The 19,370-nt window shown below is 41.6% G+C and overlaps 1 protein-coding gene across 1 annotated transcript; it reads left to right on the top strand.

Annotated features, from left to right (window-relative positions):
- Nucleotides 1-1,863: 1,863 nt before the first annotated feature.
- On the top strand, nucleotides 1,864-17,846 carry spg21 (SPG21 abhydrolase domain containing, maspardin). Its single transcript, XM_084007342.1, has 9 exons — nucleotides 1,864-2,015; nucleotides 2,235-2,297; nucleotides 8,044-8,205; nucleotides 9,375-9,455; nucleotides 12,017-12,162; nucleotides 12,238-12,346; nucleotides 15,742-15,849; nucleotides 15,937-16,077; nucleotides 17,252-17,846. The coding sequence occupies exons 2-9, from the start codon at nucleotides 2,235-2,237 to the stop codon at nucleotides 17,366-17,368; spliced, it is 927 nt and encodes a 308-aa protein (XP_083863468.1). The 5' UTR covers nucleotides 1,864-2,015; the 3' UTR covers nucleotides 17,369-17,846.
- Nucleotides 17,847-19,370: the final 1,524 nt, after the last annotated feature.

Below are 19,370 nucleotides of genomic sequence, written 5' to 3'. Positions count from 1 at the left end.
TCATGTGTTCAGGGTGGTACTCTTGACAAATATGTGAAGTTTTGATCATATCAGACAATGTACATTGAAGTTATAACAGTTTAGATTTTTGTGGTCGAAGAATGAAATTCGTCCATGTTCAGGACGCTGTCCTGGCCACGCCCTTAGACTTTTGTAAGACCTTTCGATGATTTTGCATCGGTGAGGCCTCTAGAACAGTCTCAGCGAGTTTGGCATGAATCGGATCAACGGTGTAGGAGGAGTTCGTTAAAATACAAAGCCTGCAATAAGCTAAAATGGACAAAAATGGCCCAAAATGGCTGATTTACTGTAGCGCCCCCGAGTGGTCAATTTTAATGAAACTTTCAGGATATGTTCCAGGGAGTTATCTCAACATATCCTGCAAGTTTCGTGACGATTGGGTTAAATATTGTGGAGTTATATCTATTGATTGCTAGAGCCCTGCCCCTCTGATGTTCATTGGCTAATAACTTGTGAACGCAACGACATTTTAAAAAGCTTTTGATGTCATTTGCCCAACGTGGTCTAATGATGACGCACAGCAAATTTGGTGCGAATCGGATCTACGGTTTAGGAGAATTGAGCAAAAACGTGTTTTTCACAAAATTCAAAATGGCGGAAAATTTCGGTAGGCGGACTTTTGTAGTCCAAGAGGCTTTTTTGTAGAGCACACTTGCCTGCACATGTACACCAAATTCTGTGTCAATTGGAGTTACGGTGTGCGGGGGCCAGGGCTAAGATGCGTTAGGTGGCGCTAGAGAGCCACTTTTTTGTGGCCAATTATGTGACCTCCAAAATGTCGCAATTTTCGCCAGTCCCCATGTGCATGAACATTTTTTTCAACTTCTGAATATGTTAAGGCCTCCAAAATGGCAAGCAAAGTTGCGGAAAAATAATAATAAGAAACAAAGCAGTAAACAAAGCAGTTTCAATAGGGCTTCGCTGCCCGACGTTGTCGGCGCTCGGGCCCTAATAATAAACAATCGAATTTCAATAGGGCTTCGCTGCCCGACGTTGTCGGCGCTCGGGCCCTAATAATAACTTATTTATATAGCGCCTTTCAAAATACCCAAGGCGCTTTACATGAGCATGAGCGGGGGTTCAGGGGTTAGAGAAAACAGATTAAGGGAGAGAGGGGAGGAAACACTTAACAGACGAAAGAAGAACAGAAACAGAATATCCTATGTGTGTACTTATGGTTTATACTAAGTGGATATCACTAATAAATCAAGTGTAAGGAAAACTTTGATATGGCAGAGAAAAATCTCAAATTAGTTGAATAAGATTCAGTTACAATTTTCACAAATTGTGCAATAAAGCTTGAGGATGAAGAAGTATCAAAACCAAATGTATAAATTGAATAGTGGGGTCATGATTAAAGAAGACCCTTTAACCTTCCAACACACTACAGTTCGTGATATATGATCTGTGAAGATTACATATTAAATATTAAAATAATGTTCGTTTTAGCTGGAACCCCAGACCTACTGCCACCTTAACGTCACCATGCCAGTCCTTCGGCTTTACCTGGACGAAGAGGCAGACCTGAAGCCTGACTACCGACTCACCAGGGCTTCGCTCGATAACCTGGTGGCAGTCACCAGTAGCCAGCAGGAGACGGCGATGTGTAGGCTACAAACCGGCGGGGGACTGGCGAGGGCGGCCAGATCAGTGGGAGTGGCCCGTGGAGCTGTGAATTGTGGGAGTTGTTGTCTTCCATCCACCTGCCCCAAAAAGTCACTGTCTGCCTTTTCTCGGTCAAGAAGGCACCAAAATCGAAACATACATATGACCCACGTTCTATACAGATCCATGTTTCCACTGGTGAAGTATTCCACGTACACATTTATATTGTTAGAGCAGACGCATTCCGTTCAGTGTTTCGGGGAGGCGGTAGCACGAGCTTTGCGGAAGTGGATGAAACGGGAGTCATATGACCAGGCAGCTGGAGAAAATGCTACCTAGATATGGATAAAACTCCTCCGACACGGTGACTTACATCCACAGCGAACACGGTAAACACACCCATACTCATCTCATTGACGCCGTGAATAACGTTATATTCGCTCGTTTCGCCGTAACGAGTGTTCACGGTTGTGCACACAGTTAGCCGTGAAGCTAATTTGTCAGAATGTGTCCTTCTGCTAGTATGCGTTAATAGCTTGAATTAGTAGCATGGTCTAACATGAACGTCACTGTATTTCCTGAATGTTTGTGTCTGAATGTGTCCTCAGATGGAGGAGATCAAAGTGTCTCCTGACTATAACTGGTTCAGAAGCACAGTGCCCCTGAAAAGAGTAAGTAGCTCATGATTTCTTATCTGTGATGGGGTCCATAATCATTGGGCCTGCTGCTTAATACTGAATGCTGTTCATGCAAGTGCACGTGAACACATGGTACAACAGGTAATGTTACATATGTACATTAGGACCCCCTCGAAAATGAGATGATTCATCTCAAGGGGCTATCCTGAATAAATAAATTCAAATAAATTCAAATATGTGTAAAGAAATAGAGACGACCAGATCAGTATTATTATTTTACCCAATCAGACCTTCAAATCTGCACAATTAATTCATAAAACACGAGGACAAAACACACTGGTGTTCTGATGCCATTCTTCATTAGATGATGCAGTTATATGTTGTAGAAGAAAAACAGTTGCTTTTGAAAGTACACCCTCACTTTGTGGTGGAAAGAAACCGCAGCCAGAGTCTGTCCCTCCATCCTCTCACCAGTAGGTTTTTATGCGGCACCTGAGCAGCAACCTTACTGGATCTGGATCTATCTGGATTCTGGTATGAAGCTTCTAACACAATTGGCTTCATAATTCAAGGTCAACTTTACAGCTAAGTGTTTAAGTCATCTTAGTAGCTTACTGCATTGGTAGCATGGTAGCGACCTGTCAATCACAGGCCCCACCCTAAAGCATCCCCTGCTTTCTGGTCTGTTGGACTCTAAATGGACCATAATGTACTAAGTGAATATACTGGATTGAAGAAGACTTGAAACTAGAGATTGAGACCATAAACTCATGTTACAATGTTTACTAAGATAATACATCTAGAGAGAAGTCAGTAGTCGGTTAAAAAAAAAAAGAAATCAGGATCGTGTTCTGCTTGCACGCGGCTCGTCCCTGGTCTCGCGCCTCGGCAGCCTGTTGTCCAGGGAGAAACGTGCAAATTTGCCGCGAGCTGAAGCCGGAGTTGGGGCTGCAGCTGGTCTGAGCAGCGCGCAAGGGCCACGCGGTCCCCGGTGTCCCACCGTTCTGGTGTTGGACGGGGAATCCGGTGCAGCTGTGGAGCGCGGATGATGAAGACGATTGTTATGATGATGATGATGAAGATGAATGGCCCGGCGGCTCGTGCAGGCCTCGCCACCATTATGTCTACTGCTGTGCGCTCTGACCCTGTTTTGTGATATACATGCATGACGGACACAGCGTCTCCCACTGTATAATTTCTCCTCGAGTCTTAATTATTCCCGCATGCGAGGTGCGGAGAATGCGATCTCAATTATTATACATAGTAGTAGACTACATGCTACGCCACTAGGAGTAGAATACAAGACTACAGTTTGCCATCTCATTACAAGATCTTTTTTTGTGTGAAGTAAACAAATTATCCCTCGCACTCAATTTTTCATGAATCCCATGTTTATACTTAGTAGCTCAAATAAAAACATTTTGCGCCGGTGCGTCTTTTATGCATTCCGAATGTGCCTGTTTTATCTGGCTTGGATTCGGACAACATTACTACATTTCAGGATTTTCAATGGTAACAGATAATAATCATCTTGCTTTATTATTATTAGCACTACCATCTCCTCGTGCCGTGCTGGAGGGGATTTTTAAAAGTGACGTGAGTGGAAGGATGGCGCCGGGCAAAGTGTGTGTGAGTGAGTTGGAGACATAACGGGAGAGAGATAAGCAGCAGGCGCAAATCGAAATCAAGGGGGGGTCATCCCTAGTCTTAACATGGTCCATAGGCCTGTACTACGAAGCAGGATTTGGGCTTAGCGAGGTAACTTCAGGGTTAACCCTGGGTTTTCCGTCCTACGACACTGGTTCACTTCTTACCGGGGGTCATTCCGTGTCATTTCATCAAATGCCTCCCACCTGACCATCTCAGAATGTCCTGTAAAAATTAGCACAAAATTAGTACAAAGACACACTTGTTAATAGGAAATATCCCAAATCTTACGTCTCTACTGTCAACAGATTTCTCATGAAACATCACTGAATGAAGGGTAGTTTAGACGTTTTTTGGCATCATACTCTGAAAAGCCATTTTTAAACAGCAATATCTGGAAAACTATCTCACCTGTGGCCTTCAATCTGTTACTGATAGCCTCCAGACAAGTATAACCTAGTATGGTAGGTACTTAAACTTCTCCCACAATGTGGCTTGTCGAAATGAAGTAGCAAATTTGAAGAGTGGCTGAGCTCCCATTTTTGCAGATAAAAGACTTCTATCATTTCTGCCTCTATCTCTGGTGTTAGCTTAAACATTCTACAAAATATCTCCACAAAAGTTGGATCAGCCTGCGATCTGATTTTCTACTTTGATTTTCGGTATGATTCTGAATCGAGACCTCCATAAGATGAGGATTTTGATTTCATTAATCATCCTTATGTTGTTTTGTTGTCAACGCACTGCACTTTGTAATGAATAAAGATTTCCAACTGAAATATGTTATTCATTAAGAACTAGCATGTGGTGTTTAGGTGTTCCCTTTATTTTTTTGAGCAGTTTATTTAAGTGGCATTAGCATTGTGTTAAGTTTAGGATTCTACAAACATAACAGAAAATTAAATGTTTTGGAACTTTTGTAACATTAGATAGCTGACTGACTGCAGTAGAAAGTCAGGCTGCCATGCTTTCACATGTCAGCTCTTCAACAGAAAACTATGTGAAGTAATTCTCTGTCTGCAGCTTTCTTTATGCTGCTGATCTCATCGCCTGACAAACAATATGTGTAATGAATGAATTAACATGTCTAAGGCTAATTGCCAAACTTCACAAAGGGTGATGTCACCATGACTACATCTACTTCTTCTGTGTTAAGGTAACGTTTGCGAGCAAAGCTTACGTTATCTAACAGCCAATCTAACTCACTATTATCTTACGGAAACCATCAACACAAGCTGCCTACGTAAAAGATTCAGGAGCGATCAGCTAATTCCGAGAAAAGTGACTACAGACCGTGCATCTTTACATGTAAATACGGTAATCATCCCGTTTTATATATAACCATTCAGTTGTAAGAGCCATTTTGATTTGGTCTATTGTTTGTTTGACACTCCCACCACTTGGTGGAGGAGAGCGATCATCATACATTTAGAGGTAAAGAGCAGGGTTGGAATTTCGTCATTTTAGGGCAAGGCCATTTGGCCTTCACTTTCCTTTTTTTTAGGGGCACCAAGGCCACATGACAGGGCACAAAGGCCATTCAGTAAAAATTATATGGTTTTACCTTTCGGATTAATACCATAACATCCTAATTCATAACAAAACATGAATTATGTATTAAAATATTTTTAATACCAATATCAAGTTAATGTTACATTGGATTTTTTTTAAAATAATGTCTTACAAAGGAATAACTACTTGAGAGCAATAAAACATATTCTGTATGATATCTTTATATATATAAAGATGCACGAGCACATACACGGGTACACAATGTAGACATGACGTAGACTTTAATCAATAGGCAGTCCCTCTCTATCACTCAGTGTTCAACGCAGATCTCCCCCGCTATCGAGCCGTTTTATGACTGAACATACTGTTGATGACTGTGTAGGACACAGTGTCGGGCTTGGACTTAAGACTCGTTGTGTGAGCGGGACCGGAGTGGAACTGGACCGGTACTTACTAGACTGAGACGCACATACACGACATACACAGCGGGGAAATCAAAAAGAAAGAAAGAGAAAGAAAAGTGAGATGAGTGCGGAAGATAATGCGGCTGGTGGCGGTGCCGAATCTGATTTGGTGCCAAAACATAAATCATCCTCCATTATTTGGAGGTATTTTTGGATTTAAAAAGGATGATGTCAACCAGAGCGAGGTGTTGTGCAGGTCGTGCTTGGCGAAAATTGCACGAAGAGTGTAATGCAATGCATTCAGTAGCGTTACACCGTATTAGTCGCTAAGACATGGTACCAGTGTACACAGTCTAAAATGTCAGATTTTTTATTTATTGATTGGTGACTTTATGTTAATGTTGATGACTGACAGTGAGTTATCATCAATAAAACTGCAGTTTCCACATTCTTTTGTATTATGTTATTTTTCTGAAAAATATTTGGTTTTCACCGAACCCGTAGTCATATCGTATCGTGTCATATCGTATCGATATCGAGATATCTGGCATGAATATCGAGATATGAAATTTTGTCCATATCGTTCAGCCGTGTGGAACTTTGAAAGGGGCACAAAGGCCACCTTGGCCGTATATTGAACATTTTTTCACAGGGCATCAAGGCCAAAGTGTGGGGCAACGACGGTCATGCAGACAACGACGGCCGTGCAGACAGTTGTATGAAGTTGTATCTTCAAGCTTTATTTGTGTGAAGAGAAAAGTATTATTTGTTTTTTGAAAGTTGCAAGGCTTTATGTTTCGGAAACTGTGGACTTCTTATTCATGCATGTATAAGACTTTTACTGTGTTTTCTCCATATAAGTGGCATCATTTGGGATAGGGCTGTTGGAATGAACTTAGGGAATCAAATATATTTTGAATAGTAAAAAAATCTGTACTATTCGAATGCTGAAATTAGTATTTTAGTTTTTAGTTTTTTAGGGACGTGTTTTCTAGCGTTCTTGCCACCAAATCTTGCCACCTGGCCTTGGCCTACCCACATAAACAGAAGCTTTTGACACATGAATTCTGATGAACAATAACGTTTTCTGAATCACAATCTCACTATCAGAAATAGCCAACAGCAGCGCGCGAACACGGAGAAGATAACCGCCCAGCAGCATTCGGTGAAATGAAAGCAAAGATATTGATGGAGCTCTAGAAGCGATGCAATCATGACAAAGATGCATTCATGCTGCTTACTATTAGCTAGATCAACCCGCGTCTCCATCAGCTGATTCATCGAGACGAGAACGAGACCAAAAGCAGGAGACCAAATGCAGGATGTACGTGAGAAAGTGAAAGTAGAGCTGACGGTGAGAGGAGGAGGGCGGAGCCATGGCAACAGGGACACAGGGTCCCCAGGAGAACGTTTTACTTTCTTAATTAGTAGAAAGCTATCACCTGTTGGTAATTCAACATATTTATTGGTAATGTTTTTGGAACGCCCTATAGTGGACAGGAAGTAAAACAACCACATTGCTGATAATGGCATTGGCAATGTATAAGCCTGTGTAGTGTAGTTAATAGTAATAATAGGCTGAATTTGAGCATTAAATATTCAAATTATAATTTGAATATTGAAAAAAATATAGAATTAAATTTGAATAATATTAAAGAGGAAAATTGACGGCTCTAGTTTGGATCAGTGAAATGGTCACTACAGGATTTTGGTCTTTGCACTATTGACTTGTGTATATATAGACATTTTACATTTTGTCTTATTTATATTAACCTTTCTTTTACTTATATTTCTGTTAAGTACAATACGTGAGATGTAAAATTGCTTGTATGTGTTGGCATACTTGGCCAAATGAAGCTGATTCAGATTCTTTTTTAAATAGTTCAACTCGAGTGAGAAATTCACTCAAAAGCCTCCCAGCTCCTGTTGTCCTGACATTGCTGAAATAGAAATGGACTAATCAAATGTTGTGTCCTGTGTCTGTTGTCTCCCAGAGATCTATGATAGTTGCTCATATTAGTCCAGAGACCAGAACACATTCAGAAGACCATCATTGTTAAGTTGATTGCTAACAAAGCATGACCACCACCACTATGGCTTTATTTTATCATCCCTTTGATCTGGTTATTGCTATTAAATCACAGCTACATAGTTCATTTTGAGTCCATTTTTGTTTGCAGGTTGCATTTCTCACATGGTGTTTTCTTCTCCACCAGATTATTGTCGATGATGACGACAGTAAGGTGTGGTCACTCTATGAAGCTGGCCCAAAGAGTATCCGGTGTCCCATCATCTTCTTTCCTCCTGTCAGCGGGACGGCTGAGGTGTTTTTCCAGCAGGTGCTGGCTCTGACAGGATGGGGATACAGAGTCATCTCGGTGAGGCCGTCACTGGAAGCTCTGGGCAGCTTCATCATGTGTCAACATGTTCCCTTTTTTACAGCCTCATATTTACAACTATGGGCTGGGTGTCATTACTAGTTAGTTGTTAACCAACATATTCTCATCAACATGTACACTTTACAGTTTCTTTACATATTTATCAGTTAATTTTCCAAATATTTATTGTCATTCCTTTCTCTAAATCCCCATGAACCTTGCTTCACATTGGCATCGATTAGATCCACACAGCACTGATTTAAAAAGAAAATACATCACTTCAAGCTGGTTGATGACCGTTTACTGACAACAACCTATCGTATAAAAGGCTCCTTTTTTGCAGTTCTCACTCCACATGAAATGTACTGTATGTATGTATGTATGTGTGTATATTCTGTTTATTGTGATAGTAAAAGGAACCCTGATGATCTCTAGACCAATGTGTGGTGCAGCGCCACAGAATCAACACCGAGCGCCACAAATTGATTCTGTTTTTTTTTTTTTATATAAATGTTGTTCCGTTTATTCATCTCTGTATAGCACTCCTGTCATTCTCATTCACACACACCAGTGTTTCCCATACACTGCCAGAATATCAACATTGACCACCACATATTGATTTTATTTTTTCTAGCTATTTAAAAGGGGTAAAATCGTATTTAATTGTAGCACATCAGCCCCTCCCCCCACTTTCGCTCTGTCTTGCTCTCTCTCGGACCCGTCTGTGAATAACCCTCCTCTCCGTGCACACTCAATGCTCATGTGCAGGAAAGATTGTTTTTCCAGCAGAGAAGACGGCTGGCTGAATTAGTAGGCTGTGGAGCAGTCACTTAAAGTGTAGCAATGGAGCACTCACTGTATATATATTTTCAGTTATTGACACAAAGTTTTGGCAATGGAGCACTGTATATTTTTCAGTTATTTGAAAAAGTCTAGCAATCGAGCACTCACTGTATATGTTTTTCACTTATGACACAAAGCGAAGCAATGGAGCACGATCTATTGTTCAGTTATTTGTCACAAAGTACTTGCCAATTAAAATATACAGTGGAGCACCTTACAGTGGTATATCCCCCGGGGAGGCTATCACCACAAATAGAATCTGATTCTGTGGGGAAACACTGCTAATTGTAGGATCAGTATGTCAATGTGTTCTGTGTGGTTTCCAGCTGCAGTATCCAGTCTACTGGGATCTCATGGAGTTCTGTGATGGCTTCAGAAAGCTTCTCGATCACTTGCAGCTGGATAAAGTAAGTTTTCCTTTTTCTTCAGAGCCTAGCGTCAGTATTTTCTTTCCCCGTGAGTAGGCCTGTCACGATTATTACATGATTGCCTCATAGCGATTATTTGAGCTGATCACCACCATTTTGCATCATTGTTGGATTCCATAATCGAGGAAATTTAATGCCCATGTTGGAAATGCCAATAAAGTGTCTCCCTGAGCATAACATTTCGATTAATTAACTAATTAGATCATTCACATAAAAATGTTTAGCCTGAACCTTGCTGCTATAATGCTGTCTGTGTTCATACCAAAGAAACTTTTACAGACAATGTCAACCAGAGGTCAAGGATAGTGGCTCATATCCCAGTGAGTCCAGAGACCAAAGCAGACTTTTTGGAGAAACCAGACTGAGACATTGAGAAACCTGTCTGATCCAAACAACGAGGCCACTGCCATAATTATGTCTAGATGACCTCATTTGGAGTGTTGATGGAGCAGCTACCATGTTAGCATAGGTAGCACCCATTAACCCAGACTCCATTCAGAAAACCATAATTTTAAAAGTTGTTAGCTTGTGGACAGACCGAACAAAGCTTCAGACTTTTTACTAATCACCATCATTGAGAATATTTTCTGTCTTTTTTCTTTTGAATGATGGAAAAAAAATTGAAGACCATCATTTTTGAAGGACTGGAGACCTTGGAGTGTGTTTGTGACCACCACGGGTCTCAGAGCGGTGCCGGTGCATCTGCTCCACTGCTGCAGAAGCATCACAAGCTGCAGGGCTTCCTCCCAGTGAAGCAAGTTCTTTCAGGGTCGGTAAATCAGAGAGTCTGCTATGTCCAGTCTCCAATTAGGAAGGTTCAGAATTCAGAACAAAAATAAACGAGAAGTCGTCTCTCCGAGGACAATACTGGGATAAAATCTTCTCTGGTGTGTTGACATTAAAAGTAACCACACAGTTGATGTTCATGTTTTCTATCCATGCACTTATAAATGCATCATCTATAAGCCTGTTCTGTTTGCTCTCCCACCTGCCGCCACACACATTAGTGGATGCTCAAAACTTAGTTAACAGATATTGGAAACTTCAATTAAAAATATCAAAAGAAGTTTTCAATGTAATAAAAGTTAAGTGAGGGTAGAGCCCTCATGGCTTGGTCTCATCCACTAAGCTATGTCTTATAATTAAAAATAAAATGACAGGTAAAAGATTTTTGATGGAATACAAACTTGTCGGTCAAAAAGACGGATACGGAAAGAAATTCTAACGCAACCTCTGCCATCATCATGGCACAGTGTTTCCCATACATAGACCAATGTGTGGCGCAGCACCACAGAATCAACACCGAGCGCCACGGATTGATTCCGCGCTTTTTTGTTTTGTTTTGTTCAACGCGATTTTGAAATTAGATCGTTCCGTTCATTCATCTCAGCATAGCACTCTTTCTCCCTGTCATTCTCGTTCACACACACTTTACCCAATTCAAATGGGTAAAATATTCTTTAATTGTAGAGCTGTGCACAGCGCATCAGCCCCTCCTCCCACTTTCGCTCTATCTCGCTCTCTCTCTGACCCATCTGTGAATAGCCCCTCCTCTCCATGCACACTCAATGCTCATGCGCAGGAAAGAACGTTTTCCCCGCAGAGAAGATGGCTGGCTGAATACCCTAATAAAATCAAACTTTGCTACAAGCAGGCTGTGGAGCAGTCACTTAAAGTGTAGCAATGGAGCACTCACTGTATATATTTTTTCAGTTATTTGACACAGTGTTGACAATGGAGCACTGTATATTTTTCAGTTATTTGAAAAAAGTCCAGCAATTGAGCACTCACTGTATATGTTTTTCACTTATGACACAAAGTGAAGCAATGGAGCTGTATATATTGTTCAGTTATTTGTCACAATTACTTGCCAATTTAAATATACAGTGGAGCACCTTATATACAGTGGTATTATTTAATAATTGATTAAAGAAAGTGTGTGTGGGCAATCAATCAATTTAACTGTGACCCATCACATCCTGTCCAAGTTTTAAAACATTTTTGAAAATGTTTAATCACTAGAATAACGTTTTGATACTCCCCTGGATTATAATTTTGTTCTACATGAGAATTTGATTTAGTGAACATAATGTTTCTGTGTAAAATGGAGGATTATTTGTCTGCTTGGAGAGAAAAGTTAAGTTTTCTATTCTTTTAACTGTGTTGATTGTTGAGTTTGTTCCACCAACAACAGCCGTCACAGAGTCTGATGTTAGATGTTAGTTATGTAACCAACAACGGAGTTGTCCACAGGGACATCATGGTGCATTAAGGCATCCCACGTAAATTGAAACTCAAGCTGTCGTTGTAAAGCACCCTCAGGTTATCTAGTGGATCTTTACTAGTGAAATAAGTTATTGTCATACTTATTCATCATCATTATTTCAATTTGACCATGTAGTGTGATTCATTAAAAAATATGATTTTTATAACTGACATTCAAAAATTATAAATGACAGTATTGGGGGCCTAAAACCAATGATGTGTTGATCTGAGTCCCTCCTCTCTGTTTCTGATGATTTTGTCTCTTGAACCTTCAGGTCCATCTGTTCGGCGCGTCTCTTGGGGGATTCCTGGCTCAGAAGTTTGCAGAATGCACACACAAGTCTCCCCGAGTCCACTCGCTGATCCTGTGTAATTCATTCAGTGATACTTCCATCTTTAATCAGACATGGACAGCAAACAGGTGCTTTTGAATGCCTCCATCACACTCGCCCCTCAGTGTCCCCATTCATTGTTAACGCTTCACTTTCCTCCTCAGTTTTTGGTTGATGCCAGCTTTCATGTTGAAGAAGATTGTTCTGGGGAACTTCGCTAAAGGACCTGTGGACCCTAAAATGGCAGATGCAATCGACTTCATGGTTGACAGGGTGAGTGGCAGGTGTGGTTTGGAAAAAATATGTAGTCAAATCATTACACATATTATGGTTAAAAGACTTTTACACATCAAGAAAGTATCAATTAGAAAAGTTTTGTCCCAGTTCAGTGTCCATCCCTTCAAAGACGCAGCCTTCATGGTCTCAGTCAGCCAGGTCCTTAGAACGCTGGACTGTGCCCTCTCCAAAATCTGGTCTACAGAGGATCTCCTCGTTGAAAGAGTGTTTTGTTTTTTTCAGACTTAATTATACTTTCAAGTATATAGAACTATGTAAACATAGTTGGCATGGTACAGTGATGGAGACTTTCTTCAGTGCATCAGACAGGCACTGCACAGCAGTCCCAAATAAATAAATAAACCACAAGACAGGCAAAACACAGAGGGAGATCTAGGGGGTCTCCGACTTCAAGTCCAAAGTCTTCCACTAAGTCACAGAGCTTCAACTTCAGTGATAAAACAATAGTGTCCGATGTTTTCTTTGGTGACATCAGCAAAAATGGTCAAACTTGGGAAAAGCCAGTAATGCAAAAAAAAATATATATATATATATATATATATTAATTGAATAAATATTTTGTTGTCACATCTTAAAGATTCTGCAGAAGGATAAATCCCATTATGGTTCTTAATTTGTCAGCTTCGTCTATGGAGAAGTATTGGAAAATAGTGTCTGTTCTGTGAGAACAGATGTAGTTCCTTGACAGATTCCTTCCTGGTTGTGCAGTTATTATTAGGGGTGTGCATTGGCACTGCCCTCACAATTCGATTCAATTACGATTCGCCAGGTAATGATTCGATTCAATTCGATTCTACGATGCATTGCGATGCATCAAAATTCTACTGCACACAACAAGGCAAATTTTTCATCAGTCATGAGGCAATACAAGCTGTCAGATACTGAACAACAGATTGTATTGGCTGCTATGTGTGTATTATCACTCTCCTGTATCTTTGACATAATGTCATTAAATAAAATAAAATTGAATGGTACAGGGCATTGGATATGGCATTTTCAAACCTGAAAAAGAAAACATAAATCACTGCTTTCAGTGATGTCCGCTTTCCAAGCTTTGGGTGTGTTTTTAATTATCCGTCTATCGCGGTCATCTCCCTCTGCCTCAGCCATCTTGATTCTTTAGTGTTGTTATGCTAGCTAGTGCTGCCACTTAGCATGTAGCAGGCTGCGCATGTCATTGCAACGTTGCTCCGGAAATGCCCCCAGAAGTAATTGAAATTTCACAACTTTATTGTCCACTCGAGGCCAGAAAATAAACAGTGACATAATTGATTATGGCACGTTGCCGCATCAATGCTGAATCGTGCATGCCCCGCATTGCGATGCATCGCCGAATCGATTATTGTTGACACCACTAGTTATTATTATAATATATGTGATGTATGATTATAGACAGTTGTAGGTCCTCTTTGCCAATCTGATCTCCTTTGTAGGTGTGTATCTGGTCTGTTGTACAGGATCCTGTCCCTCCTTCTGTAGGCCTTGGCCTGAGTTTTGCTGTGAACCAGGGCAGTGTTTCCCCTACCATTGTACAGGCCTGGCGGCTCGCCAGGCCAAGGAGACCTGCCGCCAGGCCAAAAAAAAAATCAATATACCAAAAATAAGCCACCTATCAATTCATTCATAAATCAATAATCATTTACATTAGGAGCGCCTCCGCGCAGCACAGCACACTTGCTCCGCAAGACGCGCGGCCGCAACAATCCTCGCCGCGCGCTCCCGCTACTTTTTTCTTCGTGTACTTTACGCGCTTGATGTTGTTCTGATGCCGTTCCGCCTCGTTAAACCACCACGATGTCGCTTTCTACTTTGAAAACACGGAACGTTGACACTGTATTTTGATAAGCTGTTGCACTCTTCAGACTCGTGGTGTGAGCGGAACCGGTCCATAGGGTCCATAATATTTATTTTATTACATTACATTATTATTTATTTTTACATAATAAAAATGCCGCTGTGTGTCTCCGTCCAAAACCCGCTGCGCTCGCGCTGTCTGCTCGCACAGATCCGCTCGTGCGCACATGCGCTGATGCAGGTCGAGTGTTGTCGAGAAATATAAGCAGAGACGGCGCTCCTTAAAAACAACATCACGCCATGTGTGTGTAGTATTAGGACGTAATGACGTATGTACAACCGGCCAAAGCCCGTTTGCCCCCCCTCCCCGGGGGGGAGGATTGTTTTTGATAAGATGTGGAACTTTGAGTTAACTGCTGTTGAGTAAACCTATAACTTATATTTTACTTGATAAAATAAGACAATATATGCACTCATATGTCGTTGTAGTGTTTTACAGTATCTGTAGCTATTAATGTGATGCTCATCATTTTCCAGCCATATTTTTCTGGACCCTGATCATTTCCATCAACCAGCACCTTAATAAGTCACTCTCTCCTTGTGATCTTGAATACACTCTGGTTGAACAAAAATATTGAATGCAAATATAATAATTGCAGAATTGCAGACTGCTTGCTGTGCCACCTGACTTAATCCAACTGCACCAATACACCATCCCACACGTCTCGTCTGTTTAGGGTTTTTTCGGTGGGTACCACCGGGCCTGAAAAAAATTCTAGGGGAAACACTGCAGGGCTTTGTTGTTTTGGTTGGCACACACACATGTCCTCAAAGAAACTGATGTATGATGTCACAGTGTCAGTAAGTACGTCCAGGTCTGCAGATGCAGCATCAAAAATATCCAATCAGTGCAATCAAAGCAGCCTGTAGCTCCAACTCGTTGGTCCATCTCCTCACAGTTTGGACCACAGACGTTGCAGTCTTAATTTCTGCCTGTAGGTCGGGAGAAGATGAACCAGACTAATCAGAGTCCCAAAGCTACACGGGGAACAGAGCGATAAGCATCCTTTAGTATTGTGTAGCAGTGTCCCACAGTTTTGGTGCCTGGTGCAACACTTTATATGCTGCCTGTATTTTAGAAGTGAATAAAAAAAAAAAAGAAAAAAAAAGATGATGAGAAGGGAGTCTAGATGTTGTCGCGCCATACTGTTGATTTTGTCAGCCAGATGTTGTAGTGCCTCACTGACACCAACCTTCGTCAACGTAGAAACATATTTAGCATCCCCTCGTTCTCCGTGTTAACTCTGTAACACGGTCTGCTTGGTGGAGTCGGAAGCCTGGCAGATGTAGTTTACTGTCAGGGACGGACTCACCAAGCCATGTTTCAGTGAAACACAGTGCAGCAGATCCTGAGAAACCCCTGTTTGTTCTGTTGATGAGCAGCAGGGCAGAGCGGACATTCGCCAGATGTAATGTTGGGAGCAGCGTTTGATATCTCTCTATTCCTTTTAATATATACATGTGATGTCTTTATGTCTTTGGGTCTGAATGATAACCTCTGTGTGTTTGTGTTGTAGTTGGAGAGTCTGAACCAAAGTGAGTTAGCATCGCGGCTAACGCTCAACTGTCAAAACTCGTACGTGGAGCCGCACAAAATAAAAGATGTTGCTGTGACCATCATAGATGTAAGTGTTAATGTCTCCATCAGGTGTACATGTGTGTGTTTCCACCCTAATGAGTTGAAGTCATGTTTATGTGTGGATGGTATTGAGGTGTTTGATCAGAGCGCTCTGTCGCTGGAGGCCAAGGAGGAGATGTACAAACTGTATCCCAATGCCAGACGAGCTCATCTGAAAACGGGAGGAAACTTCCCGTACCTGTGCAGGAGCGCTGAGGTCAACCTCTACATCCAGGTAGGTTAGGCTCGGTACTTAACGCTGCTGCAGTCCGTCTGTGGTGGCCTGGCTATTTCATTCAAAGAGGAATCACAGAGAAATGTTGCAAATATTTAATTATTCCATTCAATTTGAACAATAAAGATACTGACCATCAACTCATCATTGGATGGGGATTTTAGAAAGAAAATCACATGACATAAGAGCCCCCTGGGGACAAATAAAATTGAAATGGTACAATTAAATATAAATAGTCCAGGGTCATTCCATGTGAAAACAGCTAATATCGGGGTACCATGTACATGGTACCTCTCAGATTTTGCTGAAAAGCTGTGAAAATATGCCTTATGTTACCAAACGAGGGAATCTTGAGTTTCAGGTCAATATCTCAGACGGTTTGCCCATGGTGTCCATTTGAATTTCAAGTGCCACACACCTTTTTGACACATTGGAATTTCGCATTTCATTTTTTGGCATTTTTGGAGGCCCATAACTTCTGTTCTAATAGTGATAGAAGGTCTGTTAGTTCATTGTAGTTTGTACTACACAATTCTGGAGGCAGGATCAACATTCTTTACTGTTTCGGTGAGAGGTGGGTCACCAAAGTCCTAAAAAAAAAATTGACGGCATGTGTGATTTTTCACTTTTTGGGGGCCCCTAGCACCACAATTAATGATCATATTTATTCTAAACAGGATTATTTTTTTATATTTGGGAACTTTGCTCTTGCCAAAATGAATTTGAAGGGTATGGTACCACTGGTGGGGGTTTTATGGGGGTCCAAAACCCTTTCGGGCAGAGGTGACGCTTTTGGAACCCCATATTTAAAAACTGAGAGGTGTCCTGTACATGGGTGGCTGAGTTGGCATGGAATGACCCTCCAGTATTTTAAAGAAAAGTTATGATTAAATAATGAGCCTCAAGGTGTGTGTTTTCTTTTTTTAAAATGGAGAAAATAAAGTATCCAGTATCCAAGGTCATATTTATTTGTTGCTTTTATACAGCATGTAGCACGTTTCTATCTATCATGAGTAGAAACGGTTTGTCTTCCTCCATTTTCTCACAAAAGTCAAATTTGACACAGAGCTAATAAAAAAAATGTGCTATCCACTTTAAAACACAAGGACCAGCGAGTTACCAGCAACTGTACCGTGAATGACGCTGCTTTGTTTCGTTGTTTTTAAATGCACAGATTCACTTGCGCCAGTTCCACGGGACACGATATGCCGCGATCAGTCCCGCCATGGTGAGCGCTGAGGAGCTGGAGAGTCACCTGAGCAGCCACAACGATTCAGAGGACAACCAATGAGATGGCTTTTACCTTCCGGTCTGTTTCCTAGCAACATTTCCAACACTTTATTAATCATTTCACAGGACTTTCTCCAGATTTTCTATGGAGCTCAGCAGTCGAGCAGCGGGTCAGCTGAGAATATTTTTATTTCACAGATGAAGCAATATTTTGATAATGACGTGTACTTAAAAGGCCGATTTCCTTTACAAACATCTTGCCTTACGTGGAGTGAATTTCGATAATTATTGCACTCATAAACTGCCTGAACTGTTTGCCTCAAGTGTTCATTTCTGTGTGTGATGTATATATTGTGGTTAACACAGCCAGCAGTGAACTGGTTTCCTGTTAACAGAGAGATGAAATCACTGGTCACGGATAGATGTATATCTGAAAGTGTTAGTGGAATTCAATGAGATGAAATTATGTTTTTTTTTTCCCCATTTGTTTTTGAAATACACTTTGTTATTTTGAATTTGTCATGTGCAAATCGTTATTTCCATTTGTGTCTGTTGAACTGCCAAAGTCACTAAAATACTAAAACACAAGTTCTGTCTTTGCAGCGGCCTGAGGCCTATACTACTCAGCGAGTTCAACATACCAGGGTATCTTTCAGTTATCCAGCTTAAAGGAGAAATCCGGTCATTTTTGACCCCATGTCCGTTGTCCTCAGGGTCATCCCGACTTATTAGAAGCAAAAAACCCGACAAAAATTGACGTTGCCAAGCCCGAGATCTGTACCTGCCTGGCAGCCTTCCAGACTCGCTACAATGCTAACCCATTGGGGCACCGTTGTATCTGCTATCCTGGGCCTCAGAAAACAATTCCAAGACCTATGCAACACAGGTTGTGTCCGTACGACACCACGGCGCTCGTTTAGCACAAATAGTGTGGCAAAACGACATAAATATGTGTGTTTTAGCATGAAGTTACTCACCTCAAATCACCCCGTAGAGTAGACATTAGCAGTAGACAGCCGAGCGCCTGTCGTCCCTCCCAGTCACGCAGAAACGAAAACGTTTTACACGTAGTTTTGATTTTGTATCCATAAAGAAACGACTGAGCAGTGCAGTCGTCCTGTCCGTAATAAATCCATGAAGATGTTACGTCCATATGTATGACTGTTACAACATAGCAACATAGCTTCAGCTAGTAACGTGCCGGGCGCTCGTCCGTCCCAGTCCCCGCAGAAACGAAGACGTTTTCCTCGTAGTTTTGATTTTGTATCCATAAAGAAACGACTGAGCAGTGCAGTCGTCCTGTCCGTAATAAATCCATGAAGATGTTACGTCCATATGTATGACTGTTACAACATAGCAACATAGCTTCAGCTAGTAACGTGCCGGGCGCTCGTCCGTCCCAGTCCCCGCAGAAACGAAGACGTTTTCCTCGTAGTTTTGATTTTGTATCCATAAAGAAACGACTGAGCAGTGCAGTCGTCCTGTCCGTAATAAATCCATGAAGCCGTTATGTCCATATGTATGACTATGTTACAACATAGCAACGATAGCTTACAGCTAAACAGTAGCCGGGAGCCAAAACAATGCAAGTCTTGCGCAAGTTCCCGTCTGCCGTCCTCACTCTGGAGCTGTTTTCAAGCCAGTACAGTGAAACATCTTGGACACGCTACACGCGACACGCGACTCCCACTCATGCCGTCAACACAACTAGCCTACTGAGACTGCGCGAGATTTGTTGTCGCTGTAGCAGCTTCAACTGTCACAAAGGCTAAGCAATCTTACTATGTAGGCTAGCGCCAGTTACACTGTCATATGGACATGACGGCACTACTCGATGGAAAGAAGTTTGTCACTAGTGGCTTGAAAACAGCTCCAGAGTGAGGACGTCGGGAGACGGGAACTTGCGCGAGACTTCCATTGTTTTGGCTCCCGGCTACTGTTTAGCTGTAAGCTATCGTTGCTATGTTTCTGCGGTGACTGGGACGGACGAGCGCCCGGAACGTTACTAGCTGAAGCTATGTTGTAACAGTCATACATATGGACGTAACAGCTTCATGGATTTA

Source organism: Eutrigla gurnardus (genome assembly GCF_963514095.1).
Source record: "Eutrigla gurnardus genome assembly, chromosome: 1".
Classification (NCBI taxonomy): domain Eukaryota; kingdom Metazoa; phylum Chordata; class Actinopteri; order Perciformes; family Triglidae; genus Eutrigla; species Eutrigla gurnardus.
This window is presented reverse-complemented; position numbering and strand designations above follow the sequence as displayed.

What these genes read in the sequence shown, in the direction of transcription:
- spg21 (XM_084007342.1), top strand. Translation starts at nt 2,235, where the DNA reads ATGGAGGAGATCAAAGTGTCTCCTGACTATAACTGGTTCAGAAGCACA. An exon ending in GGGGATACAGAGTCATCTCG is followed by an intron (nt 8,206 to 9,374) that starts GTGAGGCCGTCA and finishes TGTGGTTTCCAG; the next exon opens with CTGCAGTATCCAGTCTACTG. An exon ending in CAGACATGGACAGCAAACAG is followed by an intron (nt 12,163 to 12,237) that starts GTGCTTTTGAAT and finishes TTTCCTCCTCAG; the next exon opens with TTTTTGGTTGATGCCAGCTT.